This window comes from Lichenostomus cassidix, chromosome 18 (genome assembly GCF_008360975.1).
Source record: "Lichenostomus cassidix isolate B80296 chromosome 18, HeHo_3.0, whole genome shotgun sequence".
Taxonomy (NCBI): Eukaryota; Metazoa; Chordata; class Aves; order Passeriformes; family Meliphagidae; genus Lichenostomus; species Lichenostomus cassidix.
In genome coordinates, this window is record NC_139498.1 from 8,477,643 (window position 1) to 8,495,920 (window position 18,278).

General features: G+C 40.8%; 1 protein-coding gene across 2 annotated transcripts in view; it reads left to right on the forward strand.

Moving 5' to 3' along the window:
* TBCD (tubulin folding cofactor D) overlaps positions 1 to 18,278 on the forward strand; it is a 115,908-nt gene that overhangs the window by 49,885 nt on the left and 47,745 nt on the right. For both annotated transcript variants that reach the window (XM_085077925.1, XM_085077924.1), the window contains exons 16-19: positions 6,432 to 6,489; positions 10,842 to 10,871; positions 14,181 to 14,266; positions 17,997 to 18,077. In XM_085077925.1, coding sequence (XP_084934051.1) covers positions 6,432 to 6,489; positions 10,842 to 10,871; positions 14,181 to 14,266; positions 17,997 to 18,077 — 255 coding nt within the window. The remainder of the gene's footprint in view (positions 1 to 6,431; positions 6,490 to 10,841; positions 10,872 to 14,180; positions 14,267 to 17,996; positions 18,078 to 18,278) is intronic.

Genomic DNA, 18,278 nt, shown 5'->3' on the forward strand with positions numbered 1-18,278 from the left:
TAACTTTTGGGATGAGAACGTGGAGCTCCAGAATAAACCTGCTTCATTTTGGCATGCTATCAACAGTGACATTTGCCACAGTAAGTTATTAATGAGATATTTTATTTTGAAGGGTCGTATTTAATTCACTCCTAGCTGAGTTAATGGTAAATTATATGTAATATGAAATTCTTAACTGAGGATACCTAAAGATGTATTTGCACAGTGAAATAATCCTATGAGTAGAATCTTGTATTCCTGTTTTTAGTCTAACCAGCGCTGATGGTATCAGGGAAGGCACACTGACACCCATGACCAGACTGGTAACAAATGGTTCTGGCAGGCTGGTAACAGCTCTGCAGAGTTACATTTATATTCTCACTGCCAGCAAATCTTTAGCATTGGTATGACCATTCTCATCCTGAAGTCTGGTTCAAATCTGGTGTTTTTTCTAGATTTGGGCCAGCAGCCTGATGAAAATGAAACCTCTGCTTCATCCTTGGAGTTGAAAAACTTTAAGGTTTCTTTTAAGGTCAGGCAAGCTTGTTGCTTGTGAAACTTAAGCCCACTTGTGAGTGTTCAAGTCATCCCTTTATCAGAATAGTTATCTGTTCTGTTTATCAGAACTTTTGTTCTGCTCATGATGCTTTGAGCAATATATTTCATTTACTCCTTTCACCCTGCTGTGCTGCAATGTTGTTCTCCATAGGCTTGATACAGGCTTACCCTTGTGATTTTTCAGGGTTTGTGGCATTTTGTTTTACTGTCACAAAGCTGCTGGTGAGAGCTCTGGGACAGGTGTTTACAACAGGTGTTTCTGAAGAAGCTCATGTCCTTTAGCTTTCAACCTCTTCTGGAAACAAATTCTTTTCAGGGAAGCGATAATAATTGAGATCCCTCTGCCTATGGCAGTAAAACCAGTGAATGCTGTGGCTGTGCCACCTATGACAGCTTCAGTTGTTGGGAATAAATTGGTGGGATGGAGAGAAATGCAGGGTGGACAGGCAGGGGGAAGCTGAAAATTGCTAATGAACAGCTGTAAGGTGTTGTGGTTTGTGCTATCTTAAGTTTTCCAACAAAGCTGCCTGGTGTTTTAGCAAGTACTAATGCTATATAAGCCTTTACTTAAAAATCTGTGTAGGTTTAGTGGCCATTCCTTTTCTAAATAAACTCTTGAAGGTAGACTTGCCACTCCAAAGAGAAATGGTGGAAAAAAAATTCAAATGAAGTATGACACACAGTTTCACCTATTGTGTCAGCAAGCCGATAATTACATATGGCTTTTTTTTAAATCTAGCCTTAGGTGTGTCACTGTTTTACTTAAAGAAGAGTCATACTTCTAGCCACAAGCAAATTGTTGCTACCCTTAAAAAATGCAGAACTCAGCATCTTGAAACAAAGTGCATAATATCCATTGTGAGCTGAATTACACAGCAAAATCATCTGCTTGGATAAGAATACACACCATTAGAGAAAAATAGTAAACACCTTCCAAAATTGTAATGAGTGATTGCAGTCCTGAACTGCTGGCTTTGCTTAGTGCTGGGAATTGTGCAAGGTTTGTCCTGCACTCAGTGTTTAGCTGGAGGGACATGGGACCTAGTTAGGGACCAAAATACATAAACTGGGTCCTGCCCTACATCCCCATAACAGCTGTTACAGATTAAAGCAGAGGGTAATTTGCAGGGGATTCTTTTTTCCTTTTCTTGTATCATTATGTAATTGAAAGACATTATTTTCTGTATTTTCAGCAGTCAAAGAACATAAATATTTCGCTTTGGAGCAGTGAAAAATCACTTTAAACTGCATAAAGTCAGATTCCTTTTTTAGTAAAATTTCTGACAGTGCTTTAAAATAAATCCCTCTCTGTCAGCTGATTCTTCCCTGTTTTCTTCTGAATGTTCTGTTCAGTGATGAAATTGGCAGAATATTGAAGTTGCAAACTTAGACTGCTGTAGATCATAGATCAGCCCTTCTCCTTCCTGCCCTTGCCACTCTTTTAAGAAAAAATTAGGAGAAAAAAGATGGAGAAGACTTATTGGAAATACATGCTCAAGAGTATTTCTAATAGTACCTTCTTGCATTTTTCCGTGTTGGTTTTTTTTCCCGATCCATATTTCAACAAGATACACTTGCTCACATCTGCCTAATGGTTTGTTAAAGTCTAGTTCAACTGGTTTCTAAAACCTTGCCTCACGTATTCAAACTACAGGACCACAAAAAGAAAATTCTTGGCAACGTAGATGAAACTTCACTTTTTTGCAGGACAGCATTGCTCCTTTTTGAGATGCACACACTGAAGTTGCTGTTCAAGCATATCATTATAAAAGCACTACTTGACTGAGCTCTGTTTCTCTCCCAGTCTCTACATGCAGCCTCTCTTTTTAAGCTTACCTATGAGGAAAATGAAACAGAATTTAATGACTTGGAAATGCAGGTAATTTGATTCCTGCCCCCTTGGGTGTGGAAGTTGCTGTCTGTGAAGTGGCAGGTGCACAGTAAGGAGCTGAACTGTTTTGTTTAAAACCTAAACAAAAAATAAAAAAGGAAAACACACTTGCATGGTGTTCCACAATTACAGCGATTAAACGGTTGCTGGCTATCTGCACTGTGTGGGGCTGTGCAGCATGCAGGTTCTGTGCCTGGTGCAGGTGCAGGGATTCAGTGCTGCACTTCTGCCTGGGCTCTGGCTCCGTGCAGCAGAGCAGGGGCACACGCCATGGGTGCAGGGCACCAGGGTGGCCTTGGCTTCCCCGCCATGTGGCCTGCCTTTGGCAGGGGGGAGCAGGCAGGTGTGGCTCAGCAGGGATGATGGAGCTCGCTCCAGGGCAGGATTGTCCTGCAGAACTAGGGAAATCTGAAGCGTTGCTGTGAGCTATGTCTTGTACTGTGATGAAATATGGAGAGTGGCTTTCTGCTGGTGTGTGCCTGCAGAGGAGAGCTGCGTGCTGCAGGCACCTGGGTGGAGTGAGCTCCTGCAGGGGTGTCACAGACCTCCTTCTTTTTTTTATTATTTTTCTCTTAACAGCACGATTTTTAACTCCTGTTGTAAGCATTTTTCTTGTTGCTCTTTTCTACATATGTATTTCTTATACTTTCACCATTTTACTCCAGATTTTTGGACTGGAATAACTCGCTGAGCAGTGTAGGAGAGTGGGTGGCCAACAGGAAGTGTGAGAGCTCTGTGTGAGCTGGGTTAGAGGTACTGCAAAAATAGGCATAGTGGAAATGAGAATTATCACAGCATTTCTCCTTCTACTTAGAACTTCTGGATAAACAAGAGGAATTAAATATGAGACAGTCATCTTCAGTGTGGCTGAAGGAGGCCCTTTTGCTTGCTCCTTCCCCTGTATTGCTCCTGCAGTGGTGTAACACAGTGCCATGGGATAAAGTGAACAGGGGAACTGCTCTGGTTTCAAAAATAAAAAAAAAACAAACCAAACCCTGAGTCTAGGTCTGTTTTCATCACCCAGCTGGCAGTGTAACCCTCCCAGTTGCATACTGGCATGACTGGAGAGGTGCAGAAGGGGCTGTTTGCAGCAGCAGTGCTCAGCACACCCACGTCTGGCTCTGGTCTCATCTCCTTTTCTTAACTTGCTTGGATTGTTCAAACTCACTTTGCTTGTGGTGGTTCCTGTGCCTTTCCCTTTCCTAATGTACAGCACTGAGAAGACTTTGCTGTCCTGTTCCCACTTAGACTTCTCCCCTTTTAGGGCTCAGGAAGGAAATTTTGGTTTTGTACCAAATGGGCAAGAGGTTTGAGAGTTTATTTTTCTCTTCTCACAGCTTCAGGGTGGCACTGGAATTGATGGTAGTAGATTCCCAGGGGTTAGCAGTAGGATCAGCTTCTTGCTGCTTGTGGCTAGTGGAGACTGGAAGTGCCTGCTGCAGGTGGTAAAGGGAATTCAGGTTTGTTGCCTGGTGCACCTGGTGCTTGTGAGTTGAGGGTAGCTGGTGTTTGTGCTGTTTCTGTGTTCTGATGTCTCTCACGTGGCCTGCCTCTGCTCTCTGATTCTTACCACCTCGTCAGGGAAGGGAAGGAGATCCATGTGGGCTGAGGAAGTGCCCACTGACATACTTTGAGTCCTTCTAACTTTCCCTGGAGCCAGTTAGGTGAGTCCTCAGGGGACTGAGGAAAGGATAAGGAAGAAAGGGAGACCTATTAGTTGGCTGATAAAATTACAACTTACTTTTTAAAGTCTGTTTGTGTTTATTGTGCACTTAACTGCAGTTGTGCATTCAGGCTCCTTACCCCTCAAGGAGGCAGGAAAGGTGTTCATAGAGACTGCAGGGTGCAAAGCCATCCTCTGCTCTGCCTGGCAGCACTTGGGGCAAGTCAAGACATGATCCTTTGAGTAGCTTAAAAAAATATCCCACTTGGTTTGACATAAACAGTTTCTTTATGTTAGGAAATCCTGGTGCAGTATCACATAAACTCCCACGACAAAGCAGACAGGTGAAGACACCTTAGACGTGTTTCACCCTCGGCACGTTGCCCTCTGTGCTAAGCCTGGTGGTGTGGAGGATGTGCCTGTGCTTCCAAGTGGGAATTAGCCTGAAAGGAGTATTTATGTAGTTTGATAAGTTAGAATACTTTATTAAAAGGATTAACATAAAAAACAGTGACTAAAGTATGATTTAGGCATATAACGGGGCAGAGACAGAGCTGTGGGGTTTTTATTTGACTTAGCACAGTGTTTGGTTGCAGCACTGAATGACTCCAGTGGCATCACAGACAATGTATTGCTTTGCTGGTTTTACTTACACAGCTTTCTCTTAAGGTAACAGAAGAATAAGAGAAAAAGTGGAGATGTACAATGTGATTATAAGCTGAGCTCTTGTTTGATGCAGTGAGGCAGCTCTCAGGATTCTGAGCTTCTTGGTGTGATGAGGGTTTTTTTTTTCCTCTTCAGAAAAGACCAATATTGAAATACTGCATAACTGTCAAATTTCTGTTCTAGCTTATAGTCTGTGTAATCAGAAATGTCAGGCAGAAATTTGCTTCTTTTTTCTTTCAAGGATCATTTTCATCCAATTCCTTTAGTCTTGAAAGTTGTCTAATTAAAAGATTTATGGGAGCTAGTCATATCATTAAAACTGTATACTTCTTAAGTCTCTCTGCGTGCCAGAGAACTGGCAAGCATGATATGAAGGCTGTGTATCTGACCCAGCAGTTTTTCATCAGTGAGCCATGTGTGCTTCCTGGTGGAATGCTTCCTGAACGTTTGCTCTTTCAGGAGCTGCTGTTTGGATGACCTCCTCTTTCCTCTTGTCTGTGTGGCAGAGAGGGGCACTGCTCCTGCAAGTAGCAGTAAGAAAGCATTAACTGTCTGTAGAACACTTTATTGGGGTTTGTTTTCATTTCATTCTGGCTTTCTGTCTCCTGTTTTCCCTAATGGAGATAAACTGAAATTACAGAGGCCAAGCTGACTGTGCATTTCAGGGAATTGGAACAACACGGTATTCATCACTGTAGGGAACTGATAGCCACTACCCAGGGAAGCTTGATATTATCAGTGTAATTAATATCCTTTTGCTGAAGCAAAGCTATCTTGAATTTACTTTTCAGCCAGCATTTATTTCCGGTTTTGCCTGGAGTCAATAAATCATGTAATGAAGAGTTTCAGGGTTTGAAAGGAATAATTTTCTGCTTAAATGATTCTCCTGAAGTGATGTTTATTTGTTGCTGAAGTTAATTGAATGCTGGAGGTGGATTTCTAAAGCTGTAGACTGCATGTCCTGGAATATATTCTCTCTCCTGTGTTGTGTAGCACATCTTTGAACAGCAGTTCTTTTGAGGCAGAAGAATTACCCTGTGCAGGGTCACCAGACTTCATGCATGAGGAAATTGTTCTGTACAATCATCCTTCTGTCTCTGTAGGCCACCCTTAAGAAAAAACTGCTGTGCAGTTTATCTTGCAGGTTACTTTTTATCAGGATTTGCATATTGTGTGATTTTTGTGCCTTACAGGATGTGACTGTTCTTGTGGAGATAACTGCAGGTTTCCATTGCTTAACTTTGTGTTGTGTTTAAGCCTTACTCAAGACTTGCTGTACATTTGGCTATTGAGAAACTGTATTTACAAGTTTTAATTTAAAATTGCACTGTCTGAGTCTGACATTAGAAGTGATTGTTATGTCCAGGTTTTCAACTCCTGCTCCATTTCAACCAGAAAACCTTTCTGTGCAGTAAAATGTATTTGCATATTCCATAAATTCCTTTGATATGGTGGGATAGCCTTTGTGCTGTGAGAAGTCCACAGCAAACTAGAGAAAGAAGGAAATACAAGGCTACTTCAGCTCAGATTTTAGTTTAGGTTTGTATTTCTAAATAATAAGCTCCTTAGAGGACGTGCTGCCTGTTCTGCTTGGAAGGCTACATGTTGAAATGATGGCATTGCACGTTTCTGTTCATATATTTGGTACTAATGCTCAGTGTTTTATTTCCTCAGTGCATTGGTTATTGCTGCAGTATTTGATCGTGATGTTAATTGCAGAAGAGCTGCTTCTGTAAGTTACCACATTCCAGCTTTTGTTTGTTTTCATTTAATATTTGTGGACTTAACTATGTAGAACTGCAGTAGAGAAGCAAAATATTATGTTGTGAGCAAAAAAACTGTTTTTTTAAAATCTTTAGAAGTACTGTGTGAATTTAGATGTTAAATTATATAATCTGCAGATGCACATCTTGATTTATGGCCACAGTTAACAGTCTGCTTTATTGTTGTCAGGATGATCAAGATAAAGTATCTAAGAAAGAGCTCTTTAGTATTTTGTAGTCACAAGATCACAGACAAAAGGGTCCTACATAATACACAAATATTGGGTTTTTTTGCAAGTCACCAAGCTGGTGAGTTTTATGAGGTTACACTTTTCTGATTGTGCATCAGCTGTTACTCTTTAATCGTGGTAAGTTGAAAATTTCTAGAATAATCTCTCTTCTTCAAACATATTTTCAGTTGTTGTTTAAAGCTATTTCCAGGGACAGGAAATTTTTAAAAGAAAGTGACAAATCCATTAGGCAGATATTGTTATGTAGTGAATAGAACTGATACCAAAGTATACTCTGTGGACATTTTCTCTAGAAAATATTTATGCCATTGAGAGTTGAGAAGAGTGTTGTTGGAAGAAGGGAAATGATGGGCATTTTCAGATTTCTATAGTTACAGGATTTGAGAAGAAAAAATGGACATCTTATCTATGAGAATTTAAGTCTGTGTGTTGTAGATATTGAACTTGCTTTCTTAAAAAAAAAAATTAGTTGTATCTTTTGACAGATAAGCCAAATTATCTCATGCAAATGTAAAAAAACTCACCCTATAAGTGTATGAACTCAAACCAGGACCAAAGAGTGTCTGCCAAAGAACCAGATGTCTCTGTCCCTGACAATAACACTGTGGATGTGTTTAAAAAAAAGACAGTCTCTGCAATATGCACACGAACAGGTCTGTCTGATTTTTTGACTGAAATTTTGAAAGCTGATGTGTTTATACCATCAGAAGTGTTTCTCAGGGATACCTGGACAGCATCCTTACTTTGTCACCACACCTGTGCTTGTGAGTTGAAGCTGCTGAATGAAGCTGCAGTGTAATTGCTGGGGAAGTGAGTCAGGGCTTGAGCAATCGCACCACAGCTCCTGGGTCTGAAGGTGCTCAAAGCAAAGCAAGCCGAGGTGCTGCAGGTTGCTGAGCAGTGGTAGAACATATTCTTCTTATACTGTGCAGCTAATGAATAGGAGCAATGCTACTTCCCCCAAAATTCAACTCCTACATTTTAGAAACGGTAGAATTTGCTATTCTTGGCTAATTTAAGTGTCTTTATTCAAATCAATTCCGTAGAGGAATTTACTTTCCTGAGAGCTGCACAAAACATTAGGGAGCATAGGTGGTGGAAAGTGCCTTATTGATGTGATTCCCTCAGAATCCCAGAGGAGAAATCTGCATAACACAATTGCTGCTACAACTGTGCTGCTTACCTTTGGTAGCTTGATTTAATTGTCCTATGGACCTTCAGTGTGTTTCTACACTTAAACAGAAACTGACAGTGTGACCATGAATGTGTGCTAAACCAGCCATGTTGTCTAGAGCTGTGAGCATAGTGCAGCCTGTGCATCTATATTTCTAATAAATACAAAACCCAACACATTTCTCCTCCCTTTCCTCCTCTGCTGTAGTCCAGGCCCCTGAGCTGTCTGCAGGTCAGCTACCTCCAGTCTAATTAATTTTTTCTCTAGTACTTTCTAATTCAATACTGCTTAAAATTTGGAAGAGCTGTTTGATGGATAGTTATGAAATTGTTAAAGCCTTTTCTCTCATTTTAGAAAGGCAAAGTAATATTTTGTGTTTACCAGCCATTACTACAATTTTGAAGAAAAATACCTGGGAGTATTAAATATTTCCAATCATTACTACAGTTAAACACACATTTAAATAAACAACATGTTTTACTAGATTTTCCATCTATTACAATATGCAATGTATTATAATGCAGAGTACCAATAAAATAAAATGGTGAATAGAGACATTTTGAACCCTGAGGTTAGAGAGAATAGAACAAGACTGTGCTTTTGAAGCTCCACATGCATTCTGGGCTGGCTTGTGCAACTCTTTCATGAATAATCAGTATCAGGAATAATCAGATGAATAAGTGATGTTGAATTGGACTCCATTCATCTCTGACATATCAAAGAGAGGCAAGTATTTTTGCTCTTGGTTGGCTGATAGTTTTTAAACTACCTATTTTTAAACTAAATATTTTTAGAGAATGTTGTAATATTTTTTCAGTTTTTGTGGGAAGAAAAAGTGTTCAGGTTGCCAGACTAGTTTGCCACCTTCGCTCTGATCTCATGGAATCTTTAAATTAATATCTTATTATCCAGTTTTTCCATCTCCAGAAGGGGATTGTATAAAAAATGAAAAATGATTCTCACAAAAACAATTGAAGTGTATGGCATCTCTTAAGAATTTGGCATCCTTTTGGAATTTCAGGGCTTTACAGATTTTGTATCATTTAGGCACTTGTTTGAACAGCACGTTTTTAACTGACATTGTAATGCAGTGGTTAAACTATGGAATCCCTTGGATATGATAGAGAATGAAACGTGCCTGTGCTGAGTAAAAAGGGTCTCAATGGCATAAAATACAGAATCATAGAATCATCTAAGTTGGAAAAGATCTTTAAGTCCAGCTTTAACCCAGCACTGCCCAGTCCACCACTAAACCCCTTAGACTGTGATGCTGGGTGCACCAGAGTTGCCAGAAATACCTTCTTCATCCCAAACATACCTTTCTTTATGGAATGGACTACAAGATTATCACCTACTTGCCTTATTTCACTAAGGAGGAGCTGAGAGCTGCACAAATAACTGGCTTACAGGTTAATGAGTTTTGATTGATCTCCAGAGGGTGCATAGCATTAAGTACAGCCTATGCCCTCAGGAATATATTGAGGGTCTCAGCAGCATAAAGCAGGACCTAAGGCTGATGTGGAAGTAGAAAGAAATGAACGATGCAGAGTGACAGGCACTGATGTCCTGGCTGGGAGCATGTGTTGGGAGCGAGGTGAGGAGAAAAAAGGCCCAAGTCAGCAGCTGGGCTGCAGCTTCCAGCAAAGAGCAGCCTCAGGGCATCACTGCAGCCCCAGCTCTGCTCCAGAGCCAGCTGGATGTGCTGCCTGAGGCCATCCCGAGCTGGAGAGCCCTGGGGCACTGCTGGCAGCAGGTGGGCTGCTCTGAGCTCTGTGTGCTGCTCTGGAAGCACAGCAGGAGCTGGACCTGCCCGGGCAGGAGTGCAGGGCTGCAGGCAGGAGCCTGAACAGGCAGCAGCAGCTCGGCAAGGCTCCGGGAGGCTCTGGCTCCATCCCGGCTGGCGTCAGCCCTTGCTCCACCTGCACAGGGTGATCCTTGGGGAGCCAGCTGAACCTGTTGTTTGCACAGGTGGATTACCACAGGGGTACTGTGCTTGTGCAGGGAATACAGAAGCTCTGTCTGTCCAAATTCTTGTGGCGTTTCAGTAAACATCAGGAACTTCCCCCCGTCCATTAAATATCTATTAACAAATGTTGTCCATCAGTGGAAAGCTGTGTGTGCAGAGAGTGGCAGTTCCTCAGAGAAGTGTCCAGATAATGATGATTTCACTCTCTGAGAAGAGTTAAAGTTTATAGAAGCTTTTATTAGTGCTTAGGATTGTATGTCTTTTAAAGGGATAAAAATAATGGGCTTCTTTGCAAGAGAGAAAAAATTCGAGTAGGGAATTACGTAGGTTTTCTTCTGTATGCCATACAAGCAGAGATTAACTTTATGGTTGTTTTCCTTGCATTTTAGCAATGTTTTGAGTTAATTTAGTGCAAAATACAAGAGAGATGTAAGAATTTTGTCTTCAAATTTTACAGTCCAGTGTTTCAGTGTGCTTTCAGACACATACCATGCAGATAAGCATTGAAGTCTCAGTGTTTTCTGCCTGAAGTTTTAATTGACAAAGAATTAAACTTTGCCCACTTTGAGCAAATGATGGTGAAGTCAGACAAGAGTTAGTTGTCTCAGTTGCTGCTGTCTACAGGCACTGACTTTCCATCCCAGGGCAAAGCCTTGTGGCACTGCTCCCAAGCACTTGTGTGGGTGTGACGAGTTTAATAAACCTGCATTCTTAAACTGCTGCTGTGCAACGTGCGGCTTCAGGAACAGCAGAACGTGGAGCTGCAGAAACAGAAAAGCCCCACGGGCTTGTTCTACTGACAAAGTTTACTTTATTTAAAACAGAAAAGCCATGGGTCATTTATATTGTTGTGTGTTTTGAATTCATCATCTGGTGTTTATCAAAAAGCAAACCTGACTCGTTTTGGTGTGTTTGTTCTCTGTTCCTCAGGCTGCCTTCCAGGAGAATGTTGGGAGACAGGTATGGTGACTTCCCTGCATCTTCATTCATTTGTGCCTCGGAGGTTACTGTAAGCATGGAGTGCCTAAAATCAAAATTAGACACCGTGGCTTTGGAAAAATTGAGTAAAAGGATGTCACAAAATAATTGTTTTCATTGTGAGCAGCTAGTTCTTGTGGAATATTTTTCTGAGGTGTGAGTTTTATTTTAGTATTCCAGTTTGGGAAGAAAATGAGCTTACTGGTAATTTTCAGTCCTCCTGAAAAGAAAAATCAGCATTTGAGCTGGCCATTGTACACCCTGGAAACTTACAGTGCTTTTAAGACAGGAAACATACAGTTTTTGGTTATGTGATTTATTTTTTTTTGTTTCATTGACTTTTTAGTTTTCAGTAGAAGCAGAACAACTGAAGGGTGCTGTGCAATCATTGCTGTAGTTGGTGGTAGCACAGTGAACAAGGCTTAAGAGTCTTCAACTCAATTTTTAGACTTGTCTGTTTTACCATCTAGATATTTTGAGAAATCTGGTACTTTTGGAGGCACCCAAGTCCTTTGGTAAAAAGTACTGTGGCAGGTTCCTATGTAACTTAGCAACATTTAAGTAGTTAAAGTGCTCAAGACAATTTTGATTTGCAAACTTACAGGAGAAGCAAATAGGATGAAGCCTTGGATTTACTGGTTTACCTGGAATTAATAAAGCTGAATAAACATCTAAGAGAGAAAGTGTAGGGGGAATGGTTCACTTACAATTCCTGTGACAGAGCAGGGCATGAGAGCATGGTTGAAGCAATTTAGTTATCAACAAGCTGCTCTTTAAGGGATTTTTAAAAATGCTGTCTACCTGACAGCATTCCTGAAGATCTCTGTGTTCTGAACCAGAATATTATGCCTTTAGAACTCTGGCTGTTAAGCAACCTGTTCATAACCAGTGTGTATTTCTAGATAGAAATAGGTTAATAGCAGGGAAAGGCTGCAAGAAGACTAGGAGGAAGAGGGTGAAGATTTTTGGTGACTTGACCCAAGCTAGGTCTGTGTTAAACAGAAGCCAGGGTGACTCTTCCTGGGTCTGCAGTTCCTGCCCTGGAGAGGTTAGGCATCACACAGCAGCTCAGCCTGATTCTACTGTGTGAGGTGCTAAATGAAGTAAATAACACCTTACCCTGACTTAGCTCCAGGTGAGAGAGGACACCTGGGCACTGGAGCTTTAGAGGTGCTTCCATGTAGCAAAAAATTCAGTGGGGTTTTTGTATTTCTTAATCAGAGGAGTACAGTCCATGTTAGTTTACAGCCAGAAAGGTTCCTTATGAACTCTGCTCTGACCCACAACTCAAATGTGTGAGTGGAACACATGATGATTTCAGCCTCTGTGTTGGCACATCAGCAGTAAAACAGTGAGTTTTCATGGCATGGAGGAACTGTCAGGCTCCAGCTGGTTCCTGCAGAAGGTCAAGAAGTTTTACTTGCTAAACCATTCTTTGGTGCCTAGGAAAATGGTTACTTAATGAGTGGATCCACCCTGTGGAATTTGCTCCCTGGATCCAGTGTGTTGAAAGAGACACTCTTTCTCTGTGTTGGAAGGAGCAAAAATGTTTTCTCCACCTGAGGTAATAACACTGATACTAAACAGGTGGAGAAAAAGGTTGCCCTCACTTGTTCCCTGGTTCCTGCCTGCTTCAGCTTTGCAGTTCCACATGTCCCAAATCCAGAGCTCCCTTATGGCCACAGGAGAAGCCATTGTAAGAATGCCAGCTATACTGTGTGTAAATGGAAGCTTCGAAAAATGTCAAGATCTTTTTTTAAGCGTAAGTCATGAGAAATGCACATACTTCTAATAATACCAACTTCTCAGTTGGAGAAGTTTGAAGTGTTCTGAGCGAATAGAAGCTGTTCCTGTGAAGCCTGGCTGTCCCACTGGCCATGACCTCTGTGCTCCTGAACTCAGGAATGCTGCTGTCTCACTGACAGGCTTGCTAGCACCGTGACCTTTGTGAGATGCCATCGAACTGGCACACTCACAGCTGGGGAACAAACAGCAAGGTCCAGCTGGCAGCTAGAATTCAAGTTGTTTATATGAGATTTTCCTTATGTAGTGTGCACCTTTATATATTCCACTGTGTGTTTTGCTGTTTGGCCTTAAATCCTACTGAGGTGTTTGTCATGTACCTTTTTGTCCCTAAGCAGTGTTTCATGAGGCTTTTGAACAGAGCACTCATTTTACCTTTGAGCTACCAGGCCTTGCAGGTCATCCCTTGGATAAGCCATAGACACTCTGTCTCTCCTTGGTTCAGTCAGATTCCAAGCCTTGTTTTTTTTGAGCACTGGAGTTATGCTTCCCAGAGCAAGACCTTGGCAGCTCCCACTGCTTCCAGGATAAACTGCTTTAGTGATTCAGGCTCAGATGGAGAGATACTTCCCACTAGTTTTGCATGGCTGGATCCTAATGTGGAAGGGATGAGTGAGCTGTAAACAAACAAACCTGCATCACATCCCAAACCTGTACTTCCAGGGAGCCTCATTGTTTTAATACCCTCTGAGTGTCCCTTTTGGAAGTGAGTGGAGTGTCATTTGTTCTTCATCATGGCTCATGGATGCTGTGGTGCCTTTGCTGTTCCAAAGCACCTAAACCAGCCAGAGCCAATCAAATTCTGAATATCTGAATTGTATTGCTTACATACAGAAATGCAGATTTCTAAGTGGAAATCTCATATTTAGAAAGAAATTTATCTTCTAGAAACAGACTGGTTTGAGCAGTGATGGCAGAAGTGGGATTCTTCAGTAGGACTCAGTGTTTCAGGCTTTGCTGGGAATCAGTGCTCATTTTAAAAACAAACCAACCCCATTTTTTACTTCATTAATGAGTCATGAAATACATGTGTAAGTAGAAACTCACATGTGTTCTACACGTGATGCATCTCTTGCTGCCTAAATCTCTAATTCTGTATTTCATTAAAATCACCTTCTGCCTTCACATAAACTGGAAACATGTTTATGTTTATCTAAACCACCTTCTAGAGGAATCACTTTTTGGGTACATACATAGTCATGCATTCACCAAATATGTATTTTGGTATGGCTGGGAGGTGTGAAGGGAGCTATTGCATAAGTTACTACCTGCTGCTATTTACTTGGGCTGTTTATCGTTGACTCACAAGCAAAGTGAGGTATTTTGCTGTTTATATATTCAATATTCTTTATGTCTCTAGTACAAGTGATTTTACTATAAATTAAATTGTATTTTTTCAGTGCTTGGGAGAGTAGCAGGAGATTTGTTTTCAATCATGTTGCATGTTTGAAATGTATTATACATTTTAAAACAATACTTTGTTTGTAGGGCACTTTTCCCCATGGCATCGACATTCTCACTGCAGCTGATTATTTTGCTGTTGGTAACAGAGTTAACTGTTACTTGACTATAAGGTAAGTTTCCAATAATTTGTTTTCCTAAAAACGAGGGACCTCTTGTACACAATGAAATATTTGTCTAATTGTCTCACCTTACTGAACATTGTTTAATACTGATGATTTTGAGTAAATCAAAATTGTGTTTTTATTTTTGCATCAAGCTAATTCTCATTTACAAGACAGAGTAAAAACGTGCCCATGATTTCCTTGACTATGAGGAGGAAGCAGCCAAGAAGTCATGTTTCAGTTGTCACAGAACTGTCTAAGCTGGTCAAGACTGGACAAGATGAGGAAGTTTGGAGAGTTGTAGTCAGAAGAGAGGCTGTTGTGATAGCAGGTAGACTCTGACATGGGTAAAAAAAATCAAGTCAGGCCCATTTAAAAAAAAAAAAATTGCCCAAGTTGTTGAATTTGTGGTCTGTGCACAGACCTTTAACTTGAGTCCTTGTATTTTTCATAGTTGGCTCAGAGGAAATCTGACCACACTGTGCAGTAATGTTTGAAAAACCAAACTGATCTCTGCAGTACAGTCTGCAAAGAGCATATGAGGAATACCTAGAGTGGGGTGGTGTAGTTATAAACCAGGGGTTTGTCCTGGAATACAGGGTCAGCTCTAGAAATGCAGAGGTGCTGAAGTCAGGGCAGTTTGGAGCTGAACTGGGGGCACTGGATGGCCCAAAGGAACAGACTATTGCACTTCCTCAAGAGGAAATGACGAAGAGCAAGGGCTGGTTCTGGCTTGAGTTGTCTCAGACAGTCTGGCCTGGAGTCCAGCCTCTGTCCAGAGCTAAGGTGGGGAGAGCAGCACCCACAGAGGGTGATTCAGCCCTTTTGAGACAGTAAATTGCCCTGTGGGGCTGCTCAGAAGCCCAGCAGGTCAGAAAGGCTTGAGCAGATGATGTCCTTGGGGAGCAGAAACAGCAAACAGATCCATGGTGGTTCATGTTCCACTGCCAACTCTGTGACTTCCACGGAGAGATTTTTAAGATAATTTGTCCTGGAACTCTGTCTTTGCCTTGACTATTCTTTTATTAATCTGTCCACCTCCACGTCATGCCCTCTTGTGCAGAATCATTTCAGTGTGTGCATACCTTCACCTTTTACCGACTGGCAGTCCTTCTGGGGTCTCCACCCTCCTCCTACAGCCTTCCCAGAGCTGCCGCCCACGGCAGATGGGGAAATGCAGCAGCTCAGTATTTCCGTGCTTCTCAACATCCATGAGGCATCCATGTGATTATTGAAACTCTGCTTTTTTGTACTAACAGAAAATTAAAAACATTCAAAAGTGACGAAGCAGGTTTTATTTTCTTTCTTTTGTAATTCTGGCTTGGAGGCTGATTATGTTCTTCTGACTTTTTAAGAGGTGAATTGGTAATTTAATTTTTTTTTAAATACACCTTTATTACTTCTTTCATTGTGATTTCCAGGGTTTTTGTAGGAATGCAACTTACCTAAGTGAAAATATTTTTGCTGTACATTTCCTTCTTTAAACTGTTCAACAGGAAGAATAAAGTAGTAAATCTTTTATAAATAGCCTTATGCATTTAGAAGCATGATTCTCTGTTCAGTGTTATTAATCAAACTCTTTTTTGTAAAACATTTGCCATCTCATTCATTCTATTACTTTTAAAAAATGACACTGCTCTTCCAGCAGGCTATCATTATTCGGGTCAGTACTTCAGTTACTTGGCTATTTCCCTATTTTTCCCTGAGTGACATCAAAGGAAAAAGCACCCAGGCATATATTTAGCCACTCAGAAAACTTTATTTATCATGATAATGTGGTAGCAAGAGCAGAGCTTTCTGCTCAGTGTGCCTCAAGGTGCTGTAATGGTCTGTGGAGCTGGAAAAAGCTGCTTGAGGTTCATATTCCAGATCTGGAATCTTCAGCTGTCCTTCCCCCACCCAGGTGAACAATCCCAGGACACTCTGCCAGTGCAGAGCTGCTGTGTGAGCAGGAGCTGAGTGGGTGGGAAGGTCTGTGCTGTGAGGTTCTTTTGAGCAATAGAAGCGCAAAAAAAGACGAAAAAAAAAAATTTAGAAAAAGAAAAAAAGGTATCAATTTCTACAGCTTAATTTGGTTCAGAAATGATATGTTCTGTAGAGGAGGCAGTATCATGTATATTTACAGATATTTATATATGTGTGTATATAAATAGTTGTTTAGAGCATTGCAGGTTTTTCACACTGGGTGCCCTTTTTGCTGATGGTCTTGGGAGGATGCAGCTCAAATATCATAATATATTCCTGAGAAAGGAAGGTAGAGACCTATTTTGTATGAACTGGCAGTAAAGAGGTTATGTGATTCCAGGAGTTCTGAACTTGGTATAAGCAGAGTTGAGGAAAAAGATTCTTAACCTGAGTGGGGTACAAAAATCTAACCATCACCATCATCAGGAAGTAGAGACTTGTATGCAAGGCTCCATGCATTAAATACCCAGTAGGGTACAAAAGATGACTAATTGAAGATAGTTAAAAACTAAAAGTGGGATTTAGCTACACCTGTGACCCAAGAGATTGTTTTTTAGCTGGGCTAGGAAGTTCAAGTTAAACTTCAAGGTTGGCAAGAATGTTGTATGCTAAAACTAGGACTTAAAAAAGCAACTACCAAGAAGAGAGAAGTCAATCATGGCAGGGGAAGTGTGTCTGTTATTGTGTGTTCCTCCAGAACAGGAAAAGGACCTAGAGAGACTTGAATTTTATCCTTTCTCTGCTGGCATCAGCAAGTTGAACCAACTGCCACATCCTCCTCCAGGGCTCAGCAGAGGGTGCTTCTGTGTCCAGGGTTGGCTCAAGTGCCCAAGGTCTGGGCTGTGGATTTAAGGACTCCCACTCTGATGAATTCCACAGATATCAGTATGGGAACATGTAGCAGTATTTGGGTCTTCTCTTTGTTTTGCTTCTGACTGCACACAGCTGTATTAATGGAACACTATCATAGCTGCAAATTAATCACTCAGAAGATATCCAAAGGTGAAGTTCAGGTAATGTGTGTGTCCCTTTGTGCCCTTTTGACACAAACACATCCTGCTGATCGTTGGGCTTCCCAAGGTGATTTAACACTCATCAGATGTACTGAAAAAGGATTTCACTTCACTTGTGTTGACCTTGGCTTTCGATAGTTGATGCTTCTGAAGATTAGAAGGCAAATGTGGCTGTGAGTTAGGTAACTGCAGGCTCCTTAGGTAATTAATGCTGGTGTTCCCTTCCATCTCATGCCTGAACTTTGCAGCTTTAATAGCTTTTGTCACAAGTAATATGTTTGATTTTTTAAAAGGACAAATTGAAAACCCGTTTTCCATTTTGGACCATTGTATTTATGAAGATGTAGCACATTTCTGGGCACTTTGTTTTCCTCTGTCTTGTAGTTGACATCACTGATGTGTTTCTCCAATCTGAAAGAATTATTCGAGTTAATATACACATCTAGATTTTCTGGAAAGTAACAATGGGATTGAATGTCAAGTTTGTTGCATGTATAGGAGGTTTTATAAAAAATCTGATATATAAAAAAAACAATTCTTACAGAAGTGATTTAAAGTTCTTTCAGTAATTCAAAAATATTTCCCATTCTGTCATTCAGCTGCATCTCATTTAGGAGAAGGCACATTTAAGTAATTTTTTTGGTTGCTTTAAAAGGATTTAAATCCTTGGAGCAGGTTGTGCTAAAATGCACACAGATATTGAATTTCTACTCTGTGGACTACATTTCTATACCTATATCTGTTTGGGTTTTTATTTTCAGTGTGTATATTGCTGGGTTTCCTGAGTATACACAGCCAATGATTGATCACTTAGTTAACATGAAGATAAACCACTGGGATAGGTAAGTTCATAAAATCTAATTATTAATACCTAGGAATTGACTGTTCTGCATACTGTGCTTTCACAGATTATTTTTGTGAATTTTACTTACACCTGCAGTTTGCAGTAGCATTTGACTGAAGGAAACTGGGCGAGTAGTGGGTAATATCATCTGTACCTCCCAAGCAGATTGTCACTTAAACAGGTTTATGAATTTTGTCTT